The 17099-nt window shown below is 39.7% G+C and overlaps 1 protein-coding gene across 4 annotated transcripts in view; it reads left to right on the forward strand.

The window, feature by feature from the left end:
* The window catches only part of KDM5A (lysine demethylase 5A), a 97628-nt gene that overhangs the window by 17367 nt on the left and 63162 nt on the right, over nt 1–17099 (forward strand). For all 4 annotated transcript variants that reach the window (XM_060024091.1, XM_060024089.1, XM_060024090.1 and 1 more), the window contains 8 exons: nt 2841–2946; nt 4116–4207; nt 4815–4973; nt 6608–6727; nt 7432–7590; nt 13227–13408; nt 14856–15018; nt 16120–16239. In XM_060024091.1, coding sequence (XP_059880074.1) covers nt 2841–2946; nt 4116–4207; nt 4815–4973; nt 6608–6727; nt 7432–7590; nt 13227–13408; nt 14856–15018; nt 16120–16239 — 1101 coding nt within the window. The remainder of the gene's footprint in view (nt 1–2840; nt 2947–4115; nt 4208–4814; nt 4974–6607; nt 6728–7431; nt 7591–13226; nt 13409–14855; nt 15019–16119; nt 16240–17099) is intronic.

The following is a 17099-nucleotide window of genomic DNA, read 5'->3' on the forward strand; positions in this document are numbered from 1 at the left end:
TTTCATACAGTAAAATGTGTATATCTTAAGTGTACAGCTTGATGAATTTTGATGAATGTATATACCTATGGAACCAACCTTGAGTGTCCCTCCTCCTTTTATAGTCTCACTATAGAGCATGACTTTTTTGATAAATGTCTTATAACCTATTACTACTTTTTATTCCTTTTTGATACTTGAATTGTTCCAAATTTGGCCTGCGGGAGCCCCTTCAAGAGGTTCATATGTTCTTTGACAAGTCTCCATCAGTTTTTTTTTTGTTTTTTAATTAATTAATTAATTTATTTATTTTTGGCTGTGTTGGGTCTTCGTTGCTGTGCGCAGGCTTTCTCTAGTTGCGGCGAGCTGGGGCCACTCTTCATTGCAGTGTGCGGGCTTCTCACTGCCGTGGCCTCTCCCGTTGTGGAGCACAGACTCTAGACGCGCAGGCTCAGTAGTTGCGGCTCACGGGCTTAGTTGCTCCACGGCATGTGGGATCTTCCCAGACCAGGGCTCAAACCCGTGTCCCCTGCATTGGCAGGCAGATTCTTAACCACTGCACCACCAGGGAAGCCCTCTCCATCAGTTTTTGAGCACTTACTTTCTAGCACAAAGAATCCCATTGTCTTCTTGCCGTGACTTAGACCTGGAATCAGCCATTTCTCCAAGGAATCCTGGTTCACTTTAGTGGGAAATGGTATTTAGAAGCCAAGATTTGAGCACAAGGTGTGCTTGTTCCTACTGGGATACCATTGCTTGTAGCCCCTTCTGGTGGCCAGGGCTGGGAAATCAATTTTTAAAAATTGTGACTTTATATTTTCAGCTCATACTGATAATTCTAGTCCTAATCTAGCATCACAAAGTTCTTTTGGTTTGTGTTGTAATTGTTTTCTTAGCATTTTGAGTTGGGAACTTAATTCATTTATTCCTGCTCTTTTGCTTTGATTGCTGTGTTTAAGACTATAGAATTTCCTGTGATTATTTCTTTCCTTTGTTCCAGAGATTCTGATATATGATATATGTGATATATGTATATACAGAGAAAAAATTCCAGGTGGAAGGGCCTTTTGATTTTGTTTTTTTGTTGTTTTTTTTGCGGTACGCGGGCCTCTCACTGTTGTGGCCTCTCCCGTTGTGGAGCACAGGCTCCGGACGCGCAGGCTCAGCAGCCATGGCTCACAGGCCCAGCCGCTCCGCGGCATGTGGGATCCTCCCGGACCGGGGCACGAACCCGTGTCCCCTGCATCGGCAGGCGGACTCTCAACCACTGCGCCACCAGGGAAGCCCGGGCCTTTTTGATTTTTGATGTTATTTCTAGCTTTATGCCAGTAAGATCAGAGAATGTTGTCATATTATTTCCACTTTTGGGGACTTTATTGTCTGTCTGAAAAGGTGGTTGTAAGGATTAATTGACTAGAATACTTTGATATGGCATATACTATATACTCACTATGTTAGCTTTTATTACTGTGTACTTTGCTTTAACAGTGGTAAAGAATGTGTAGTGTTAGGGGCTTCCCTGGTGGCGCAGTGGTTGGGAGTCCGCCTGCCGATGCAGGGGACGCGGGTTCGTGCCCCGGTCTGGGGGGGTCCCACATGCCGTGGAGCAGCTGGGCCCGTGAGCCATGGCCGCTGAGCATGCGTGTCCGGAGCCTGTGCTCCGCAGCAGGAGAGGCCACAGCAGTGAGACGCCCGTGTACTGCAAAAAAAAAAAAAAAAAAGAGAATGTGTAGCGTTAATGTTTTTCATTGGACTGACTATAGGTTAATATAACCAAGTCAGCCTACCAGAGTTTAAAGATACATTTTGAAATGCCATTTTGGTTGGTTTGGTTCTTATATGCTCTTTTAGTAGTCCAGGCTGCCTGTGTCTGTCTGCTGTTAGGTCGCCATAGACTTATAAAGTAGTCTATTTTATCCTGGTTTATTTTTATTCTTATCGACTAAGTATATTTTAAGTAAATTTTGATTATTACCCTGCATTCAGAGATTATCTAAATTCAAGGTGTAACACTGGTGTCTGTCATGATGCTTTAATCCTCAAGTACTAGAATGCCAAATGACAGTAGCTTAAACATTGACAACACAGTTTTCACATGCGGACACATTTTCCACATTAGATTTTCAGAGATAAGTAGTTCTAGGATTCGTATAGCAACTTCACATTGTCATCAAGGGCCAAGCTCTTTCCATCTTCCTGCCTGGCCTTCTTCAGTGTATGGGTGATACATATATCTCCTCTTAATTGCATTGTGGCTGCTGTAGCGTCCAGCGCTGTGCTTCCATCAGACTGAGTCTTGTAGCAGTGGGGAAGGAAGTTGGGTCAAAAGGACTTACTCTTTGAGATGCTTTCTCTTTTATTAGAAGACGAAAATCTTTCCCAGAGGTTTGCAGTAGACCTTCCTTATGTCTCACTGGCTAGAACACGATAGCATTCCCACCCTTAGCTAGGTGATCGCCAACAAAGAGAAATGGCATTGGCATGATTGACTTAGGACAGTCAGTATTCATCTCCTAGGATGGGCATAATTGCCCTAATCAAAGATGGGTGTCCATTAGCAAGTTAGAAGTGGGCATTTCTATCGAGTTATTACCACTGTTACACCAGTAATTACCAGTCGTGTCTGTCTCTGGACAGAACCTAATTGACAACTATGCTTTTATGAAAGGTAGATTTTCTTTTGTGGAAAGGAATCTGGGTGTTGCAGAGCGCTTTGGTGACTTCAGCAATGAGGCAGCAAGTGGATTTAGAAAAATTAAAATTTTCCTTCATTTTGAATTGGATCTTGAGACTTTTCCTGGGTAAGAAAATAAATTTATGAATCACAATAATTAGACTAATGTGAGTTTATTTTTTTTTAGTCAGAATCTGGAGAAGTGAATAGAAACACGGAACTGAAGAAACTTCGGATTTTTGGGGCTGGGCCTAAGGTTGTGGGCTTGGCAATGGGAGTAAAAGATAAAGAAGGTAAATCTGTTATTTGGTCATGAAAAGAAATAAGGTACAACAATATGGTTATAACAAGATTCATATGATACTCGATCGTAGTCTGCCTTGGGATTTTCTTAGGCAGCATAGTTCCTAGACAGATCACCTTTTTAGTGGCAGATAATCTTAAGGTGTGAGGAGCCATATTATGTTGAATTTTTGTAATATTTTGGAAGAGAGAAAGTTCCTCCTCCATGTCTAACACATGACACAGAAATTGTAGTTTCTAAAGGCTAGTTTATAAGAGAATTGCAAAATTAATGGTTCTCACCTGGTAATCTAAAGCTTATTATTTTTAAATTTAAAGAGAAATAGAGGATTTCTCTGACCTTTAGTATCAAAATATACTGGGGAGAGCTAATGATTTAGATTCTAACCATAATTTTGACATTTTTCTTTAATTGCCTTTACATATTATGATACTTCATTTAAGTAACCTGTTTAAAGAATGCCTAGTACTCTCAGCTTAGCATGTTAGAAACTTGTGAGTAAAATTGCTAATGCGGAGATCAAGTTTCACAGTTCTATGTGCATGTTAGTTTTAAAGCTCAATTTAACAAAGATTGTGTTGGATATGTTTTTACTGTGTAAGAATTTAATGAATTGCTATAATCACAAGTCATATTGATTACTGTGCATTTTATGATATGGCTAAGTCTTTATTCAGATTGTGGGTTGAACTCTGGATAATCAGGTAATATTCTTCCATCACTCGCAAAGCATTCAGTGTGATAGGACTTCTAGATACATTATAATGTTTACTATTGCTCTTTTAAAAGATTAAGGACTTTATCTTTTTTCTGTTTGTAATTGTATTAGCTGGCAGTGATCTCAAAGCTAGTCCCAGATTAGTCCCTGATAAGTACTACATATGGGCAAGTGTAGAATTAGTAGTTACGCTCTCTGGAGCTTGATTGCCTGGACTAGAGTCCCAAGTCTGCCGCTGACTGGCTATGTGATTTTGGTCAAGTTATCTAGCTTCTCTGTGCTTCAGGTTCTTTATCTTCAGTGGGGGGATAATAGTTTATCTGCCTCATAGTGTTGTGAGATTTTAACTAATTTAAATAATCTAAAATAGTGTCTGGTCCATGGTAAGCTCTCAACATTAGTTTTTACTATTATTATTATATAACTATTTTTATTTCAAGATGAGGTCTCCCGAAGACGAAAAGTTACCAACAGGTCAGACGCATTTAACATGCAAATGAGACAACGGAAAGGAACTCTCTCTGTTAACTTTGTAAGTGTTCTGAGATGTGTCAGGAGGGAAAGGATTTATTTTTATTTTAGTTTTGCACTTTTTACCTTGCTATATCTTAGTATGTTATCTAGTTAGTTTATTTAGTTGTAAGACTTGATGGTGCATCTGAACTTGCCGCTTTGGTTTATATAATACTAACTTTGCTTTGTCCCATATACACAGACTGTTCCCTGAGTCTTATACCTTGTAAGTGAGTGAGTGAGAGGATGAAGTGAAACTGTAAATCCTTAGCTGTATTAATGCTCGGTATTCAGCCCTCTACCAATAAAGAGTATTTGTGTATAGAAAGGGTGATGTGGTATATTTTATTTATATAAATTGACTTTCAAGTACCCTAGATTTGTAGTCTTCCTTTATTCTCATACCTTGATATGCTTTTATTAATTTGCTTGTAGAAGCTCTGAGGAAATTTAGGAAGTTATATGCAAAGTATTTAAATACAGTTATTTAAAATAAATATTAAGGATTTAAGTTATGTTTACTTTTTAGTGTACATTATTTTGTTTCAATTAAGGTGTTCGTGGTAAAAATTTAATATTGCTTATTACAGAAAATAAACTTTTATTTTATTTTGTTTTTTTAACAGGTTGATCTTTACGTTTGTATGTTTTGTGGTCGGGGAAATAATGAAGATAAATTGCTGTTGTGTGATGGGTGTGATGACAGCTATCATACATTTTGTTTAATTCCCCCACTGCCTGATGTGCCCAAAGGAGACTGGAGGTGTCCCAAATGTGTCGCTGAGGTATAAGCCTAGCCTCACCTTTGGAATTAAGAACAGTAACACACACACACGCGTGCACAGTGGACACACTCCGTGAAGCTTCTTCTCTCTCTTTGTTCTTCAGTGTTTGAAATCGCCAGGATTTTTGAAGAGTGATAGTGACTGGAAATGTAACAGTTCTACTGTGGCAGTTTGTTTTCTAAAAGGTCTTTTTCTGACTGTTGGTTAGATAATTCTGTTTATTGCTGCAGACTTTGCTCAGAATATTCATATTCTTGGAAAACAATAAAAATGAAGAAAGTCTGTAGGTTATTTGTTTTTTCTTTTTTTTAAAAAGTAAAAATCAGACATGAAGCTCTAGAACTTAGGATTCATGCATCCAGTTTTCATGCTACCAATAGATAAACAAGTATCTATTAACTTGTTTAAATTTTGACTTGATTGTACTAAATTGTTATTGAAAGATTATAATGATGTCATTATCATGAAATGTCTGGTCTGTTTACTTATTTTAACAAAATGTGATAGGACGTTGAAGGGAAAGAGATGGTATATCTAGATGTAGTCAAAGATGGATATTTATGGCCTTTGAATTATTTATTTATTTATGGCTGTGTTGGGTCTTCGTTGCTGTGTGTGGGCTTTTCTCTAGTTGCGGCGAGCGGGGGCTACTCTTCATTGTGGTGTGCAGCCTTCTCATTGCGGTGGCTTCTCTTGTTGTGGAGCACGGGCTCTAGGCGCACGGGCTTCAGTAGTTGTGGCTCGCGGGCTCAGCAGTTGTGGCTCGTGGGCTCTAGAGTGCAGGCTCAATAGTTGTGGCGCACAGGCTTAGTTGCCATGTGGCATGTGGGATCTTCCCGGACCAGGGATCGAACCCATGTCCCCTGTATTGGCAGGCGGATTCTTAACCACTTCTGCTACCAGGGAAGTCCCTTGAATTATTTTTTAATTTATTATTCTCAAGGTTAGATGATTCAGTCCTACTCGAAGTCAGTATTTGTGTTAAGAAATTGGTCATGGTGGTTGGTAGTATGAAAAAAAATCATTTTTCTAGCTAATTATCCTAGCAACCCGGTGAATATCCCTTTGTCCTTTACCTTTCCTCCCTCCATGAACATTTATTTTTCCACTGAGGATAATAGACATCCCTGGGCTTGATTCCAGGTTGGTAGTCCTCCAGGTGTTTGTCTTGGTGCCAAAGCTTAGGGCTTCCCTGGTGGCGCAGTGGTTGAGCGTCCGCCTGCCAATGCAGGGGACGTGGGTTCGTGCCCCGGTCTGGGAGGATCCCACATGCCGCGGAGCGGCTGGGCCCGTGAGCCATGGCCGCTGAGCCTGCGCATCCGGAGCCTTGCTCTGCAACGGGAGAGGCCACAGCAGTGGGAGGCCCGCGTACCGCAAAAGAAAAAAAAAAAGCTTAATGACAACTCCAAAGCCCAAAGCTGTTTCATTGCCACCTTCCTACTGGAAGGTGTGAAAATGCAGTTGAAGTTTAAGAACATTATTTCCTGATTCCACATTAATACTTGTTTTGTGGTCTAGAGTTGACTGGATTTGCTTCCCCTAGGGAAATGATCAAAGAAGGTAGTACCTGAGGGCCTTAATGCGTACTTCAGTTCAGTTTCAGTAAGTTAATCTTAGATTTTTTTTCTTCCCAGGAATGTAATAAACCTAGAGAAGCCTTTGGATTTGAACAAGCTGTACGAGAGTATACACTTCAGAGCTTTGGAGAGATGGCAGATAATTTTAAGTCTGACTATTTCAATATGCCAGTTCATGTGAGTATCTATCTTTTAGGTCACTTTGGGAAAGTATAAAAATTTATCTGATTCCAAAGCTTTTGCGTTGCTTTTTAAAAACTTTCATTATTTTGTAGAAAGCAGGGACAGCATAAAGAAGATGATAGAACACCAGATCTGAAGATTAGGGGCCTGGGATCTGTTTTTGTTTCTTTTACCCTCTGCCGTGGCAGTGTGCACTGTAGAGAAACTGACTTCGACCTTCCACTTGTTCTTTAGTGCTCTGGGAGCGCTGTCCTTTACAGACAGGCACGGAGGATGCGGCAGTTGCTACTTTGGTTTAGTTATTTGTAGTATGAGGTTTGCTTCTTTCCCTGGGGGATCTTGGACTTTAAAAAAATCCCTTTCGAAATAATTTGCCAAAGCTGTTAAAATTCAGCCTGGATTTTTGTATTTCCTTTTCCTTCCTTATGTCCTGGGTCATCTTTATCCTTCTTAGTTGGAAAGCAGCTTGCAGAAGAAGGCAGTTCAAATTCATTATGTTTTTCTGAACATCTAAGTTGTCTTTAGCTTTTTCCCATCGTCAGTCAGAAAAGCTAGGACTGCAGTCTTTTCAGCTCTGGGAATTGAGAAGGTTTTCTGTTTTTTCATGGGCTTTTTGTTCACTTGACCTGTGTATTATGTCATAGTGGGTTATGGTTATAGAGAGTTGGTAATCTGTAATCTTTGTTTTCCCTGTGTAGATGGTTCCCACAGAACTAGTGGAGAAGGAATTCTGGCGGCTGGTGAGCAGCATTGAAGAAGATGTTATCGTAGAGTATGGAGCTGACATCTCCTCAAAAGACTTTGGAAGTGGATTTCCTGTAAAGGATGGTCGGAGAAAGATGCTGCCAGAAGAAGAGGTGCAGAGCACATAGTAGTATCCAGATTTCTTATCCTGAAGCTGATTCAGCCTTTACATAGCAGAAAACTTTCTTTAATCTTAAGGGACCACGTTCATTTAAAATATTAAATATGTAGAATTTGGACAGTAAAAATAATCTTCAGTTTTGAAAACAATAAATTCAAAGTACCATTAAATATTATTTAACTTTGCATTTTATCAAATTTTTTTTTTTTTTTTTTTTTTTGGCCGTACGTGGGCCTCTCACTTGTTGTGGCCTCTCCCGTCATGGAGCACAGGCTCCGGACGTGCAGGCTCAGCGGCCATGGCTCACGGATCCAACCACTCTGCGGCAAGTGGGATCCCCCCGGACCGGGGCACGAACCTGCGTCCCTTGCAGGTGGGGAGGTGGACTCTAAACCACTGTGCCACCAGGGAAGCCCTTAACTTTGCATTTTAAAACCAGTTAAATTGGTTTAAAACTTTAACTTTAGTTAAGATTTTGCCTAGCTCTTTCTGTTTGGAAATCTAGCAAGTGACAAGATTTTTTAAAAAAATTACATTTTACTGGTAGGTCCACAATTAATTTTCCTTTAACACCTGGGCAGGTAGGTGTTCAAATATGCATTTAAACTGTAACAGATAATGAAGTACTATCACCTAGGAGATGACCTCTGTGTGTAAACCTGAATTAAGATGATCATTTATTTCTTTTTCTCTTTACTTTGGTCCTTGTCACCTTTTCTTTACCTTTGTAATTGGCAGTAATTGAGAGTTTTATCTCCTATTAAAGGAGTTAACACATGGTCAGAAAAAAAAGTTACATAGTGGAGAAGGATATACAATTAAAAATATGGCCACTCTAGGTCTCTTAGGGCTACCATTGACATGGCATATCTTTTCCATTCTTTTACTTTGAAGCTGTTTGTATTTTGGAATCTGGTGTGTGTCTCTTATAGGCAGCATATGATTGAATCTTGCTTTTTTAAAAATCTAGTCTGAAGGTTGACTTATTTATTTATTTATTTGTCCCTCTGTCTGTCTGTCTGCCTATTTAGCTAGCTAGCAAGCTAGCTAACTAGCTAACTAGCTAGCTAGTTAGCTGCGTTGGGTCTTTGTTGCTCCACGTGGGCTTTTCTGGTTGCTGGGGGCTACTGTTTGTTGCAGTGCGCCGGCTTCTCATTGCGGTGCCTTCTCTTGTTGCAGAGTATGGGCTCTAGGCGCGTGGGCTTCAGTAGTTGCAGCACTTGGGCTCAGTAGTGCAGCTTGAGGGCTCTAGGACACAGGCTCAGTAGTTGTGGCACGTGGGCTTAGTTGCCCTGTGGCCTGTGGGATCTTCCTGGACCAGGGCTCAAATCCGTGTCCCCTGCACTGGCAGGCGGATTCTTAACCACTGTGCCACCAGGGAAACCCTATACAGATATATTTTATAGGAACAGTTCAGTGTTGAAATGTGTACATGTTCAATGTCACTGAATTAAAACCTGCTTTGTAGAAGTATAAAGAAATGCGTCAACCTTAGTTTCTTCATACCCTTCCATTGGCAAATGGTAGGCAATTACCTACTTATTGGGAAGAGGCTTTGTTTTACAGCTTTTAACTTTTTCTGAATTTCATTTTGGTTTTGAATTTTTAAGTTGCTCTTGAACAGATATTTATATCTTCTAATCTTAAGAGATAAGGTCACAGAGTTTTTATTTTTTAATTTTTTTTATTTTTTATATATATATTTTTGCGGTACGCGGACCTCTTACTGTTGTGGCCTCTCCCGTTGCGGAGCACAGGCTCTGTACGCGCAGGCTCGGCGGCCATGGCTCACTGGCCCAGCCGCTCCGCGGCATGTGGGATCTTCCCGGACCGGGACACGAACCCATGTCCCCTGCATCGGCAGGCGGACTCTCAACCACTGCACCACCAGGGAAGCCTGGTCACAGAGTTTTTAAAGATTATTTTAAATGTGGTTAAATGTCAACCCTAAGTAAACAATATGGATAATAATCCTTCTAAATGTTTGAATTCTGTATGAATATTCATCTGTTTTTGCTTTTGCTCCATTCACCTTCATATAAGAACGTGGAGGGCTTCCCTGGTGGTGCAGTGGTTTAGAGTCTGCCTGCCGATGCAGGGGACGCGGGTTCGTGCTCCGGTCCGGGAGGATCCCACATGCCGCGGAGAGGCTGTGCCCGTGAGCCATGGCCCCTGAGCCTGCGCGTCCGGAGCCTGTGCTCCGCAGTGGGAGAGGCCACAACAGTGAGAGGTCCGCGTACAGGAAAAAAAAAAAAAAAAATGTGGAGAAATTTGGGCTTTAAAGACATCAGCATAGCATGAAGAGACAGGGATACAGCTCTTTTTTCTAGTCTGGGTCATCGATTTGCTATTTATTTCATAAGCAATAACATTTTACTCAGGATTCTGTTTTTATGTTGTAAGATGGAGTGAGAGAACCCATTTATACAAAAGGATTTTAAGGACTAATTAGACAGTGTATATGAAATCTCTGTATTTTTTATACTTATATTTTCTGTCAGTTTGTTACTCTTCTCTGGAAGTTACTCTTAGAAAAGTAGATACCTGCCGTCTCTTCCCCAGGAACTGTGCATGTATGTTGAACTTCTGTATGAGTTAGCTTCTTGGCATCTGACAGCATGCTTCTCTGGTATCATAGTTTAGTGGAAAAGTACTTCTGAAGTTAATACATTTGTCTTATAAATACAAGTGCTCTGCAAACAGGGCTTCTGAGGAATAAAAACAGGCATAGAACTTGAAACCTTGGAAACATTTTTTTCATCTTATCCTCTCTGTGTCGTAAATCACTGAATAAATCCTGTTAATTTATTTTTCATTATTTTCTGTGGAATTGGCCTGTTTTAAATCCCACTACCACCGTCCTTGTCTCCGTCCTGTCATGTCATGTTGGGATAATTGCCGTGGTCTTACATAATGATCACTTGTGTTGGGGGTTCCCCAGAGCTTCTCAGGTTCGCTGAGAACTCATGACTGTGACTTATTACAGTGAAAGGATATAAAGTAAAATCAGCAAAGGGAAAACAAGATGTGTGGTCAAAGTCTGGAGGTAGCCAGTTGGAAGCATTCAAGAGCCCTCCCTCCCTGGAGTCACACAGGATGCACTTAGGTACTCCAGCATCAGACTGACACCATGTGTGAAGCATCGCCCACCAGGAAGGCTCATTAGAGACCCAGAGCTCAGGGTTCTTATAAGCGGCTGGTGACATAGGCACCTTCTGCCTAACACATAGCAAAATTCCAGACCCCCAGAAGGAGATCGGGCGTGCATAAACCACACTGTGCAGCACTGCGAGCCACCCTGTGTCAGTGTCACAAACTGTTTACCATGCAGCTTTCCAGATGCCAGCCAGGGGCCGAACTTGAAGCGGGCCTTTTTTTTTTTTTTTAAATAAATTTATTTTTTATTTTTGGCTGCGTTGGGTCTTCGTTGCGGCACGTGGGCTTTTCTCTGGTTGCAGCAAGTGGGGGCTACCTTCATCGTGGCATGCAGGCTTCTCATTGTGGTGGCTTTGCTTGTTGGGAGCACAGGCTCTAGGTGCGCGGGCTTCAGTAGTTGTGGTGCACGGGCTTAGTTGTTCCGCGGCATGTGGAATCTTCCTGAACCAGGGCTTGAATCTGTGTCTCCTGCATTGGCAGGCAGATTCTTAACCACTGCGCCACTAGGGAAGCCCCGAAGCGGGCCTTTTGAAGGGTAGCTGTCTTAGGCTTGCTCTGTTAAAGTAGCTTTTCTGAACACTGCCACTCTCTGCAGTCTCTCTCATACATTGCTTTCGGTTAAAATTTTAAGATCGGTGGGTCTTGGGGAGTTCATTTTGCAGTTCTGTCTATTTAAGTTTGAAATTTTCCATAATCAAAAATTTTAAGATAAATATAAAAATATTTAAGATGTTTATCGTATTGTTTCACTTGTCAGAATCTGTTTTATTTCCGTTTTGAATATAGGATATCATCCAAGCTTCTTAGTCTGAAATTTAAGATTAAAGATCCAGTCTTCTCTTCTGGTCTTATTTCCTGCTTTTCTGAGTATGACCATTCCACTCTGCCTCTTTACCAGCCAGACCAGTATATTCTGTCTCTTGTCATTTACCTTCAAATCTTACCTAGTCTTCCAAGATCAACCCAGGTTTTTCCTTTTCCACCAAGTTTTCTTATTGATCCAGACTCATGATGATGACTATTTTGTTGTCCTCTGAAGAACTATATAATTTACTAGTTTATCTGTGTTTGGAGTTTAATATATATAGTCTCATCTTGGAACTGTTTGTATGTAGGCCTGGTCTCTTCACCTAGTTTCAGTATTTGTTCAGCCAACTAAAAAATATATTGAGTAGTATTTTTGAAAACTGCTTTTTTTTTTTTTGAAAGCCTATTGAGGGTAGGAATCATATCTCTTTATTATTCCGTATTGGGATTCCTAGTTAAGCCTTTGTTGGAATTTCTTCTATCCTCTGTAACTCTTAGCTACACTTTTCTAATTTCCTTATCTCTGTGCCGCATTATGGATGATCTCCTCAAATCAGTCTTCTGGTTCACAGATTCTCCCTTCAGCTTTGTCACTGGCTATTTAGCCTCTTAATTTGAGGGTTTTATTTTTAACTCTGTATTATCGAAACTTTCAAATGTATAAAACTAAACATAGTAATGCACTTCCCTCCCTCCCTACCTGGCATCCAGGTTCAACAGTTATCAGCCTTCTAATAGAAGGCGGATTCTCTTACCTGTTTTTGCATTCAGTCTGTTGCAATATCACATCACATATCCTCTGGAAAACTCACACTACATTTCTGCAAGAATGAGAGTGAAAAAGGCAGATAACATCTTAGAATTATTATGAATATAGCTTGACTTTGCAGGTCCCCTGAAATAGGCTTGGGTTCCTTAGACCCCACTTTGAGGACTGCTCTGCACAAGGATAATAGCACTTTGAGTCTGTGCCGCATACCGCTTCAGAGGTGGCTGTTCGAAACCCACGTCTGGAGCTTACGTCCAGTTAGGAACCTCTGCGAAGACTCGGACAGCAGCTTTCCCTGTTCATTCTGCCTGTGCTTGCTTTCTTTGTTTTTGGAAACTGCGAATTCTTTTTTCTCTTGAGTTCATCTATGAAGCAAAATTTTTTTTGATGTTGTAAATAGATGTGTTTGTGGGAGTTGGGGGTGCCTTCTGCACCATCTTGGTCTTCAGTGTTGCCACAGATTCCGGATTCTGTATCTTACTATGTTTTGTCTTCACAGTATCTGGCACCATTCTGTAAATATAGTGGTAAACATTTTGGGAAGTTATGTTACCGGGGATAAAGTCGAAATATAATAGCGACCTATTAAAATGAGTCTTAGAATATTTTACTGGTAAGCTATGGGGGCAGGTGGGGAGTAATAAAAAGCCTTATATGCTTCAGAGTAAACCAGAGATATCTGAAATAATTAAAGGGAAATATAAATAACACTTAGGAGATAGGATTAAATATTTAGGAATATGAGTTACATGTAGAGAGCAAAGAGCATAGATTCTATGGACTAGATTATTGTAATTATTATAAAATTTTTACTTTTGTTTTTGAAGACTCCCTTGAGGTTTCTGTTGGGCACTTGTCATTTCTGATCTCTTATTTACATTTTTTTCCTTTTGTAGGAATATGCGCTTTCTGGTTGGAACTTGAATAACATGCCTGTTCTGGAGCAGTCTGTTCTTGCACATATCAATGTGGACATCTCTGGCATGAAGGTGCCATGGCTTTATGTGGGAATGTGCTTCTCTTCCTTTTGCTGGCACATCGAAGATCACTGGAGCTATTCCATCAACTACTTGCACTGGTACGTACAGTCTTTGTTAACAGCACACATACTTAGTGACCTTTCTACAGGTGTAACAGTGTTAGATGATGTGTTAGGGAGAGCTTACTTGAAAGTATTTTGTACCCCAAAGTTGGATAATGTGCTGTGTAGAGGTCTCAGGGTACAGCATGTCAGACACTTTCCCTCTTCAAGTATGTGCATGCAGCAGAGCCTCGAGTTTCAGACCCAGCTATGCTACATTCAGCGCACATGAGAATTGCTCTGGTATAACTTTTGAAATGCAAGGCAGGATATTTTTTAAAGTTTATATAATTAAGATCTGACTAACCTTCAGTATTTAAGGTTGAAATTTGAAAAATTTCAAATTGAAATTTTTGTTTTTCCTTTTTAATAACATTTTCTCTAAAAATGCCTATGTTACATGTGTATTCATTAAATTTTTTCGCTGATTTTTTTGTTTCACACCCACAGCTTTTATTTACTTACCCAGTTCCTTGTCCAGTATTCTCATCTTAACCAAATGATGTATTCCTCTCCATTTGAAAGATACTGCTCAGATCACACTATGCATTGGAAAGCTAATGATTTTCTTTCTCTGCTTCATCGCTGTGCTGTGTAATATGATAGCTTCTAGCCACATGTGGCTATTTAAATTAGTTAAGATTAAGTAAAATAAAAGTTTACTTCCTCAGTTGCACTAACCGCATTTTAAGTGCTTTATCGTCACTTGTGACTAGTGGCTCCTGTATTACCCAGCATCGATGCAGAACATTTTCAGTCATCTCAGTAAGTTTCTGTAGAGACAGCACGGTTAATTGTATGAGGGTTAAGAAATTCAGCTATTCTGTAGATAGCATGACTAATTAAATCCAGTTCCTTAAAGTTCAACTTAGTATTATAAATAAAACTCTAGTCCACTAAAGTCTAGTGTATTAATGATGCCAAGTGTTTGGTCTTAAGATTCATAGACAGAACTATATTCAGGGTTTCAACAATTTCTCGCCTTGGCTTATTTCCTTGGATAGTAAAATTGAACTCAATGAAGTTACGTAAAAGTACTCTAAAGGGCAGTGACTTTTACTTTGATCATTGTGGGGATAATTGGAATGTCCAGTGGACCTGTGAATCAGGCAGTATGTCAGTATCCTTTGGAACAATGCTTGCTTTTCATATAGCATCTTTCCTATTTGAAGATGCTGTTTAGTGATCTACCTTAAAGAGTTTATGTACTTTGAATTACTTTTCTGTAGTGATAAGTACGTACCTACCTATCCATATACTCTTGCCTTACCCCCCTATTATGAATAATAGCACAGATTTTTGAGATGGTTGCTAGGATTCAGGGCATATAATCTATGGCCATGGAGCAAGACAAAGTTAATTATAATTTAGTGGATTTGAATCAGAGACCCTGGCCTCATTGGCACCATGCTCTACCTAGATAAACAGTTATTTCTTTTGCTAGGGGGGAGCCAAAGACATGGTATGGCGTGCCATCTCATGCTGCAGAACAACTGGAGGAGGTGATGAGGGAGCTGGCCCCTGAGCTATTTGAATCCCAGCCTGATCTCCTACATCAGTTAGTCACCATCATGAACCCCAATGTGCTAATGGAGCATGGTGTGCCTGTGAGTCTTTTTGCATCTCCCTTCAGTATTTTAAATTTAAAGTTATGTACGCTTTTGATTAGAGTCACAGTATATGCTTGTTTTGTAATGGGAAATAAAAGATGACATCATCTTCAAGCCAAATTAGAATTTATACTCTGAAGGGAACAACATTTATTTGATTAAGAATGGGGTGTTGTAAAGTATGAATCACATTTACCTTCTGTATAGCAACCTATCAGAATAGCCATGTTTTCAGTATATCCTGCTTTTAATAAAAATCTCATATTCTTTATTATCCCCATTTAACCAAAGTATAAGTATTTTAAGTGGTTGTTCTAATAACTAATGCTTATCCTTGTGGAGATCATATTCCCATATTTCGTATAAAGATTTCATAGCCTCTTTTTCACATGAGATAATGAAGTAAAAATATACAATGAATACCGTTTCTGCTTTTAAACTTTTAGGTTTGAAAATGATTATTAAATTTAAGCTACGAATACCTGATAAAGTATAAATTTAATGTTTGCTACATGTAGTCAAGTAGTCATCATAACCTTATTAAGAAAGTAGATCGAGTGATAGTAGTAATGTTACTTTGTCTTTAAAGAGTAAATTTATGCAGAATCTGGGACTTTTCAGAAGACATAGTATTGTCATAAAACAAAGAGATTCAGGAAAACTGATTTGGGGGGTCTCTCCGTATGACATATGAGCTAATCAATTAGTTTCCAGAAAAAATTATCCAAAAGTAGGATGAAATTACATCCTTTCCCACTGTTTACGACACAGGAATGAAAGGAATAAAAGAAAAATTCTCTTAACTGTAAAAATTTTATTAGGTTAGGAAACTAGTAGCTCATGAGAGCAGCATTTTCTCCTTGAAAATTTCTTTAGGCTGTGAACTCTTGTCATGAATTACTATAATTTACAGTGACTATTTTAAGAAGGTGAAACTGACTGCTTCTTCAAGCCTGATACTGTTTTCTGGTCTGTGTGGGTTAATGCTTTATTGTTTTAAAGTTTGAAAAATGCTTCTGAAATTGACATAAAATGTTTCCCTTTTTTGTTGTTTTTCTTCTGTTTTGTTTTTGTACCCTGTTCCCAATTTGCATTTAGGTGTATAGGACGAATCAGTGTGCTGGCGAGTTTGTTGTGACGTTTCCTCGGGCCTATCACTCTGGATTTAATCAAGGCTACAACTTCGCTGAGGCTGTGAACTTCTGTACTGCTGACTGGGTCTGTTCGATAGCAAGTAGCTGTTGTGTCTACTAACAGCCCCGGAAAATGCATCTTAATTGCTGTGCTTGCTTAGCTGGGGAGGGGAGGGCCCACGGATATTTCAGTGGAAACTGGAATGTCTCTTGCCATTTACAGAGTTCCAGGTAGTTTTTATTTGGAAGATTTTATAGTTCGTTACTTCTCATTTGCTACTTTCTCATTTTATTTGAATTTTAAATGGGCAGTTGATGTTTTCTGAATCTTTTTCTGAGAATGTAATTCCTCTAGTCTTTGCTTTCTCTGAGCGCTTTTGGATTTTAGAAGGGTGACCACATCTTTTCAAGAATTAATTGTACCACGTTTACAAATATCTAGCTCTGATTTTTATCTTAAAATATCCAGTTCTGATATTTATCTTAAAATATTCCTTTATTTTTTTCCTTCTGATAATTAGGTGATTTTATTCTTCCTGCTATTTTATGTTTTCTATATTCTTTTAAAAAAATTTATTTTAAAGGGCAGCTATAATATTGAGATCTCTGTGGGCTGCACTTTTGTGTAAATGGTATTGCCATTGATTGCTATTTTGCTTTTAAATGAGGTAGATATCAAAAAGTAATTAGTTATTTTTATGTCATGTCAGTGGGGAAAAGACTGCAAACCTATCATACACTCTTTTTTTTTTTTTTTTTTTTGGTGGTATGCGGGCCTCTCACTGTTGTGGCTTCTCCTGTCGCGGAGCACAGGCTCCAGACGCACAGGCTCAGCGGCCATGGCTCACGGGCCCAGCCGCTCCGCGGCATGTGGGATCCTCCCGGACCGGGGCACAAACCCGTGTCCCCTGCATGAGCAGGCGGACTCTCAACCACTGCGCCACC

Source organism: Delphinus delphis, chromosome 11, assembly GCF_949987515.2.
Source record: "Delphinus delphis chromosome 11, mDelDel1.2, whole genome shotgun sequence".
NCBI classification, from domain to species: Eukaryota; Metazoa; Chordata; class Mammalia; order Artiodactyla; family Delphinidae; genus Delphinus; species Delphinus delphis.